This window comes from Nannospalax galili, unplaced genomic scaffold, assembly GCF_000622305.1.
Source record: "Nannospalax galili isolate Female #2095 unplaced genomic scaffold, S.galili_v1.0 scaffold1733, whole genome shotgun sequence".
NCBI classification, from domain to species: domain Eukaryota; kingdom Metazoa; phylum Chordata; class Mammalia; order Rodentia; family Spalacidae; genus Nannospalax; species Nannospalax galili.
The window spans coordinates 394,345-404,180 of NW_008333708.1; the positions used below are offsets into that span (position 1 = coordinate 394,345).

Below are 9,836 nucleotides of genomic sequence, written 5' to 3' on the forward strand. Positions count from 1 at the left end.
GAGGGAGATGAGGGCAGGGCCAGGACCAGAAGCGGTGCTCCTGGAGCCCAAGAAAGGGACTGAGTTGCTCTGGGTGAGAAGGATCAGGAAGCAGTATTGGTTCCCCAGGTGTCTGGGGCCCCGAGACTAGGAATGGCGCACGGCCCAAACTAGGAGTATAGAACGGCGAGGGGGGGTATGGAAGGGTGAATGAGGCTTAGGGAGTCCCGGCGCGGAACGCTGCGCTATAGACTTACCCCAAGAGGCCTGAGGATAGTCATATCTTGGTATTTTTAATTGCCATAAACAAAAAAACATGTGAGAGGGCCATGTTCTGTCATATCAAATTGTTGAAGGCTAAATTGTGTTTTAATTTGAGGAGATGTGATAGTTTGTTTGATTATACTCTGCAAAAGTACCAAGCGCTCTTAACCATCTCTTCAGAATCCCAATACACATTTTAATTAATTCGTTATTTAAAATTAAAATCTCATTGAGAGATTGTCTAGATCTGGTTGACCTGTGGGCATGTCTGTGGGCGAATTCTCTTTATTGCCTTAATTGATGTGGGAAGACCCAGCCCGAAAATAGGTGGTAGTATTCTCTGGTTTTTAATCCCTGGACAGCATAAAGATAGAGAATACTAGCTGAATTCTAGGCATGCATGTATTTGTTTCTCTTCCCTCTTGATTGTGGCTACAATGTGACTAAATGCTCCAAGATCCTGCCTTGACTTGCTTGCTATGATGAACTGTAACCTGGAATTCCAAGCTAAAACAATCCCTTTCTCTTCTAACTTGCTATTTGTCAGGATAATTTCTCAGAACAACAAAAATAAAAGCAGGGCAGGAGGTTAATCAATACTTGCCTTACTTACAAAATCTAAAATTGTCTTTATACTTTCATACATGAAATTCCTTTGGGGTAACCTATTCATTTCTTTCTTTAGCGAAAACTTTGGGATTCTGTTCAGTACATACTTTAAAATTTTTATTTATTTGATTTTATGCATATGTATGTGAACCTGAGTATGTATATATATGTGTACCATGTGCATGCAGGTGCCTATGGCGGCCAGAGGAGTGTGTCAGATTTCCTGTATTTGGAGTTACATGCAGTTGTGAAACACCTTATGTGGGTAATGGGAACTGAATCTGTGTCTTCTGCAAAAGACGTGCTCTTAACCCCTGAGCCATAGATCTAGCCTCCCGATACTTATCAAAAAATCCAAATATTTTATTCCGTGATAGATTTTAACTTTATTTGGGAGTTTAGCATGGAACTGTAAGCATTTGTATGATTTGAAGTCTTGGTTAACTATATTTTGAATACACCATGTGTATTCTACTTATTATTACCAATCACTTATTTGTGTATTTGAGTATTCACTGCCAGAAGAGCTGACTTCTATGTAAGGCAGTTACACATAGCCAGTGAGCAGGACTATGGTGTAAACAATCTCTGCCTTTGGTCCTGATTCTGTTTTACCATCCTTCCTTTATTACATTTCCTAACAAGATGTGACTCATATCAAATCATGTTCTCTAATTACTTGTCTACTTCCCATCAATGGGGCTGGCAATATGAACTTGGTTCACTGGGGAAAACAAATATGTAACAGAGAATTTCAGTTACTATTTGAGTAAGATGGACTATTGTAGAGAAATGTTCTGAGTCCTTAGATAATAAGGAATTCTATCTAGAAAGAAAATGCTTTACAGAGAAAGCAGCATGTGATCTAGGTTTTGTCAAGTTAGTATATGTTAGTCTTGTCTTCGTAATATTGATTATGAATTCACTTGTTCTTAACCTTAATCTCTGAGGTGTTCTTTTTTTTATGTCTGTTTAGTAAATTTGGAAAATGGATTACAGTTGTACTTTTATTCCTTTGCACTTGCTTACATAGACTTAAGGACTGGGTTGATAGTTTATATGGACAGGTGATAAGATAGCATTGCCTCTGCTTTGAAGATAACTAATTGTGATATTTACAGGCTAGTAGCCGATGAGGAAAAGGATATCAGCCCTTCACATAGACAAGACTACTCATTTTTTGTGAAATTTGATTCTGTAGAAAATAAAGATGGATATTTGAGAGATGATAACTCTAAAACCATGAAAAGTAAGTATAAAATTAGAAATATTATTAAATGTGTAGGATTTTAAATTCTTATAAAAAATAAGAGGGCATGAAGTTGGGAGGGAAAAGTGATGTGGGGCATGAGGAAGAATTGGAGGGATGGGAAAGGATGTGAATTTGATCAAAACAAATTACATTCATGTATGAATTTCTTAATTAAAAATAAAATTTGAACATCAGTATCTGTAGAGAATTATTATTATTATTATTATTATTATATTGAGCAATAATACAAAAAGTTTCATGGCCTTCATAGGCCATCTGTGGCATGTGAAGAATGAACTCAACCTTGGAATCATTTCCATAACTTTCAGGTTAGAATTTAGATGTTTTACAATTTAAAAATAATACTAGATAAATATGGCAATCTCAGATCTTGGGAAATTAAAGAAAAATGCTTTAAAATATTTTATTATCATTTTATTTTATGTGTATGAGTGTATTGCCTGCATGTATGTAAGTGTACCCCTGCTGTGCAATGCTCATGGAGGTCAGAAGAGGGTGTTGGATCCCCTGGAACTGTATGGACAGTTGTTGGCCATCATGTGGGTGCTGGGAACTGAACCTCTTCAAGAGCAGCCAGTGTTCTTAACACCTAAACCATTTTTCCAGCCCCCCCCCAAAATATTTTTGTTCTCTATATATGTCAAGGGTTGTTCGTAGGACTTGATATGAAACAAATGCTTCATTCTACCTTTTTTTTTTTTTACCAGAACTTCTCTACTCCTAGAATGTTACAGACATTAAAAAAGAACAAGACAGAGATATAGCAAGAGTACTCTGGATGCTATCAGTATCCAAAGATCACATATTTTGAAGGCCACATAGCAAGAGATTTTAAAAAAATATATATATATGCAACATCATGTGGTTTTTGGTTGATTGTAGTTAAACAAAAATGAAACAGAACTTGAATCACTTTTAACAAGTCAGATAAAATATGAAGGCATAGGCAGGTTAGAAATCAAACTCTGAGAAATGAACTATGCCAAGGAAAGATAAATCTATTCTGGAAGTTTAGAGAAGTAAAAAGTCTCAGTGATTTGCAGGCCAGTGCAAATGCTACTGAGCAAGATTAATCTGGTTTCATATTGCAGAAAATTATTACTGTTGAACTTATATCATGGTTTATGGTATTTAGCCATGTTTACTGATCATGGAACATTTGAAGATTTCTGTTTAATTAGCTTTGAATAGCTAGAGATGAACATTCTAGGTTTGTCTTATAGGTCATTTGTAGCCTGGAATTAACCAGTAAGGAACATGAATGAAGTAATGTAAACTCCGTTTTTGGGTTCTAGTTGCATTGCTCTCTGTAAAACTGTTCTATCATACAACTAGAGACTACAATCCATAGTTTCTATCTTATTTCCAATACCTGAAATCCTAACTTTTACATCTATGCCCAGTCTGTATTCCATCATTTATGATTTTACCAAAGCCAGCCATTTTTTGTTCCTCAAGGATATTGTTGATCATGATAAGCGTGTTCCTGCTTTTGAAAATTTACACATACATTTTCTTCCTCCTTGCATATAATTTCCATGAATGTTCATTTGCTTTGTATGTTTGCCCAAATATTATCCTGTATGTAAAAAATGGCTTGTTTGAACATCTCTTCTTAAAACTTCATTGTATTTTTTCTGTCTCTACTTTGCCTTTACAAGTAGCCCCATTCCTCTATGAGCATTATAAATGTGATTATTTAATGTCAGTATCACCTCACTAGAATATAAAATCCAGCAGAGCAGGTTCTCTTTTATTCACATCTGTGTCCTAAAGACCCAGAATTATATGTAGCACAGATAAGTTTTGCTGAAGACTGAATGAACTCCCCATTTCTCATCAGTTCTTTTTATTTATTTACTTATTTTTATTAGCATTGCTTTCTTGATGAAGTAACATGATTACACTGAAAACTTTGTTTAATTTGGATAATTTAGAAAGGTAGTGAATTATACACTCACATAAGAAGAGTGACAAATTTCACATTATTGTTGAAGCTTGGTAGTACAGTTTTGTCAGTAAACAATATTCAAACATTATTGGAGGCATAGAATTTCGAATTTATATTCTGATATAATTACATATTTTTAGTTTGTGGATTATAAAAGTTTTCTTATTACAGTACTTTCTGTGCCTTTTTTAAAATTTCACAGACTGTGATTTTTAATCTCTATAAGTTCAATTAGGGCATAGGTAAAGGCAAACTGGGGCTGTAGAATAGTAATAGAAAAATAACGGTAAACCTCTTGGTGCCTCGTAATGGGAGAGGTTCAACATCAAGACCGGGACATCCAGGACTACATGTGGGGTGAGGACCACAGCTGGGCCTCAGGGGAGGTGGGAGTTCTGGTCCGGAGAATCAGTCCTCCCAAGATCAGCATCTACAAATAGCAGAAACCTCGCCCTGTCCCCAACATAAGAGGCAAATCCTCTGCCATGCATAAAGTAGGACATCAGGGTAAGGGTCTGTGGGGACTGCAGTCACTCAGAGAAGACTGAAACTGCTGTCTAACATCAGGAAGTCCTCCATGCTCTACTCTGTATCACCAGAATTTTTTAATGTTATGTGGGTTAAGCAAACATAGTCTAGATTCCTCAAATACTACTTATTATGTTGAAAGGGTATTATTGCTTTTCCAGGTGATCGATTTCAAAAAGTGGAATTAGCATTGACAGGCTCAGGACTTCCTGTCATATTACAGTTTGATCCAGGAAAAGTACTTAAATTTGCACCTTGTTTCGTGGGTGAACATTCAGATATTCTATGCGTTGTGCAAAATCAATCTCTATCACTTCCTGTGGTGTACCATTTTCAAAGAACTGCACACTTTAAAATGGATCCTGAAAGGGGAAAAATTGAAGAAGGATGTATCCAGGTAAGATAAATTTTTCTTTGTGTTCCACAGACCCTGTAGTCACAGCTGGCCTGGATTCGCTATGGAGACAAGCTGGCCTCAAACTCACAGAGATCTGCCTGCTTCTGTCTTGGGAGTACTGGGATTAAAGGTGTGTGCCATCACGCCCGACTGCATAATGCATGATACCTGTCACAGAAACAGATATGTATGACTTCAGAAGTCTAATATTAAACAAGACCTGTAATGTAGTGACAGCAAAATTCAAAGGTCAAGTGTTTTTGTTTCTAGTCAGGTAGAAAGGTTTGTACGGGTGAGTCCCATTAGCGGAACCTTGTAGTTTTACTCAAAATTTGAATTTTGAAATTGGTGATATGTGTTGAGCGTTTGACTCCTTGTGCTGTTGCAAAGAAAAAAATGTGGATACCAAAGCATTCCTGTGAGCACCATGCCAGCTTCTGGATTTCAGGGACTATGTTAGCGGTTACTCTGACAAATTTTCCTGACCTTCAAAGCACATATTCTTAGCATTTTTCACATAAATTTCACTCACAACTCTTTTTTGCCTGTGAAAATTTTATGTGATGCTAGTTATAAAGTATGTTTGCCAAATTAGTACTTGTATGCTGAGGAATGATAGCAGGAGAATATTGAAAGCTTTCATTTTCATAAATAAACCGTGATGTTTCTGTAAGTACACAGAATTTTGTATATACAGTAAAAACACTGCAACTTAAACATAGAATGGTCCCAAATCTGAGCTGAAGTGTTTTAGGCACTATTCTTTGCTGTTGCATATTGAGATGGCATATACAGGGCAAAGTGTGCAGGATGTGTATTCACAACCAAAGCTGTGAGGTGATTGTATGCTACAGTACAGGTGTGTGCTGCAAGAAATGCCTCAGATTTAATGCACATTTAATTTTCAGTTACTTTTTCTTTATTGTGTGTTCAGAAACTTTTAACTGTTTTCAAACTTTTTTGATCCCTGCAAACCCAAAATGTCCCATGAACATTCATGCATAATGCTTTGTGGATATATTTTTAATACTCTCAAAATGAGCCTTGTAGTAGAATTATTACATCATGAAAATGCTGTGTTTAATTTATATAGATGTTCTCATAGTGTTTGTCAAAGTGATTGACTCATATTGAGTTTCTATCAACAGTGAATGGGCAACCCACTTTATTTTCTTACCCATTGTTGGTAATGTCCTTCATTATTATAATCATCCTAGAGGATACAAAATGGCATGCCAATGTGGTTTTCATTATCATCTTCCCAATAACTGATGATGATGAATATCTTTAACTGCTTTCTTCTTTTGTTTTTCTTTTAAAAAATATTTTATTGAAGTGACCCGCAGGCCTCTTTCTCTCTCCTGGACCAACCCAGCTCCTTAGTGCACTCCCCAGGAGCACTTGGGGCCGCTTCCCACCCCCATCTTCCTTTTGGCCACCAGCTGCCCTAGACCAGCATCTTTCCTGGGCCCGGCTCCCAGGCCAGTCCAACCCCCAAATTCCTGAGGCCAAAATCTTACCTGGAGGGATCCAGGCCTTAGGAAAAAGTCTGAGAGCATCTGATACTCACCTGACTTGGGCCTCTGTGGGAACTCCTGAAGACAAAAGCAATCTTGCCACTCCAATAGAAAATAAAAAGAGAGAACCAGAAGCTTAGAGGAATCAGCTTTTCATGCCCAAAAGTAAACTGCAAAGACACATAAAGTTCACAAAAAGAAGCAGACCTAAACTTGAAGGCTTGAGTCTCACACAAGAATCAGAAACTACAAAAGAAATTCACGTGTCAAAATCACAGAGAAAAAATAATAACATGAAAAACCAAAATAACATATCCCCATCAAATACCAATAGTGCTCTAGAGGAGTACAATGAGAACCCCTAGAGATAATGCAGGACATGGATCTCAAAAGACAGTTATAAACATTATAAAAGAATTCAGTGAATTTAAAGAACACACAAACAAAGAAATAAAAAACTGAAGGAATATAGGGATAAATTTCTGAATGAATTCAGAAAAGAGTTAGAAATATTGAAGAACACTCAGGCTGAAATGAGAAGGAAATGAAACACTCAGTAAGCCGATGAGAAATGACAGGAGAAAGCCTCACCAACAGGATGAATGAAATGGAAAACAGAGTATCAAGACTGGAAGATACAGTGGACAACCTAGACCACTCAAGCAAAGACTATGAAAAATTTAAGAAATCACAAGAATGGAATATGCAAGAACTGTGTGACACCATAAAAAGACCAAACTTATGAAACATAGGCATACAGGAAACATACAAGAAGGAGAAAAATCCCAAGATAATGGCATGGACAAGATCTTCAACAGAATCATGGAAGAAAATTTCCCAAAACTAAAGTAGACATGCCCATACAAATACAAGAAGCATATAGAACACCAAACAGACAGGACCAGAAAAGAAACACTCCATGACACATTATAGTAAAATCACTAAATGCACAAAACAGAGAGACAATACTGAAAGCTGCAAAAGAGAAACAAGTTACATATAAAGGGAAACCCATTAGGATTACAGATGATTTTCAGTGCAAACTATGAAAGCCAGAAGAGCCTGGACCAAAGTGTTCCCAGTTTAAATGACCACAGATGCCAACTCTGATTACTATACCCACCCAAAATGTCTATTATAGGAATAAAATAAATAGGCTGAAGGAATTCATGTCCACAAAACCAGCCCTTCAGAGACTTCTGGAAGCAATACAAAGAGCTGAAGAAAGGAATTGCTATACCCAAGGGTTTGCAGAAAGAAATTCAATGAAGGTATAACTGTGGAAAAGTACAGCTATATCAAGAATGTAAAGAGAAGTAAAAATGAAATGATTCAATACTTATCTTCCATTAATAACTTTAAATATTAATGGATCGAACTCCCAAGTCAAAAGACACAGACTAGGTGAATGGAGTAAGAAACAAAACCCATCCTTTTGTTGCCTGCAAGAAACTCATCTCACTTTCAAAGACAGACACTATCTTAAAGTGAACAGATGGAAAAAATATACCAAGTAAATGGTGCTAAGAAAAAAGCAGGCATAGCAATTCTAATATGTGATTAAATAGACTTTAAACTAAAACTAATCAGAAGAGATAAAGAGCGCCACTTCATTCTGATCAAAGGAAGAATAAATCAAGAAGATATTAAAATCATGAACATATATTCACCAAACTCTGTGCACCCAACTTCATAAAAAAATACTACACAACTATAAGAAGCAGATTAACCCCAACTCATTAATAATAGGGGACTTCAGTACACCACTGTCTCCATTAGATAGGTCAAAAGGGCAGAGAGTTAACAGAGAGACATCTGAATTAAACAGTACCATATATCAAATAGACTTAACAGACATCTACCGAGTAGTCCACCCAAGCACCAAAGGACATACTTTCTACTCAGCACCCCATGATACCTTCTCCAAAATCGACCATATGTTGGGGCACAAAACAAACCTCAACAAATACAAAAAGTTTGAAATAATTGCATGCATTCTGTCAGACCACAATGCAATAAAGCTTACAATCAACACCGGAAGAAGCCCCTAATCACCACATGAACACATGCAGATTAAACAACACACATCTGAACGATGAATGGGTCAAAAGAAAAATTAAGAAATAAATAAAAATATTCCTAGAACTAAATGAAAAGGACAATACAACACAACAAACCTCTGGGACATGCTGAAAGTGGTCCTTAGAGGGGAATTTATAGCTCTAAGTGCCTACATCAGAAAATTGGGAAGAACACAAATAAATGACTTAACATTGCAACTCAACACACTTGAAAAGAAACAGCAAATGAAACCCAAAGCCAGCAGACAAGAAGAAATAACAAAAATCAGGGCAGAAATTAATGAAATTGAAACAAAGATAACAATTCAAAGAATCAACAAAAGAAGAGCTAGTCATTTGAAAAGATAAACAAGATTTACAGACCACTAAGCCAGTTAATCAAAAGAAAGAAAGAGCACCTCCAAATCACCAAAACCGGAGATGAAAGGGGAAACATCACAACAGACACCAGAAAGATACAAAATATTATAAGGAAATATTTAAAAAACCTATATGCTACTAAATTCAAAAACCTAAAAGAAATGGACAGATATCTAAAGGCATGGGAGCCACCAATACTAAACCAAGAAGAGATTAACAGCTTAAACAGACCCATAACACGTAAAGAAATTTAAACAGTAGTGCAAAACCTCCCTATTAAAAATTCCCAGGACCAGATGTATTTACAGCAGAATTCTATCAGACATTTAAAGAAGATCTACATCCAATACTACTTAATTTATTCAAAAAGATATAAATGGAGGGAGAACTTCCAAATTCTTCTATGAAGCCAGCATCACTTTAATACCAAAGCCAGGTAAAGATACAACCAAAAAAGAAATCTATAGACCCATATCCTTAATGAACATAGATGCAAAAATTCTAAACAAAATACTTTCAAACCGCATACCGACACACATCAAAAAGATTATCCACCATGATCAAGTCTGCTTTAGCCCAGAGATGCAGGGATGGTTCAATATACCTAAGTCAATAAACGTCATAAAACATATAAATGGGCTCAAAGACAAGAACGACATGGTCATCTCAATAGATGCAGAGAAGGCCTTTGACAAAATCAACATGCATTTATGCTCAAATTGGACTGGAGGGAACATACCACAACATAATTAAAGCCATATATAACAAACCCACAGCCAACATCATTCTAAATGGAGGAAAACTGGAAGCATTCCATTGAAATCAGGAACCAGACAAGGCTGTCCACTATCTCCACTTCTCTTTAACATAGTGCTTG

The 9,836-nt window shown here is 36.4% G+C and overlaps 1 protein-coding gene across 1 annotated transcript in view; it reads left to right on the plus strand.

The window, feature by feature from the left end:
- The window catches only part of Cfap47 (cilia and flagella associated protein 47), a 337,765-nt gene that overhangs the window by 16,735 nt on the left and 311,194 nt on the right, over positions 1-9,836 (plus strand). Inside the window, exons 7-8 of the mRNA XM_029561230.1 lie at positions 1,974-2,101; positions 4,766-5,001. Coding sequence (XP_029417090.1) covers positions 1,974-2,101; positions 4,766-5,001 — 364 coding nt within the window. The remainder of the gene's footprint in view (positions 1-1,973; positions 2,102-4,765; positions 5,002-9,836) is intronic.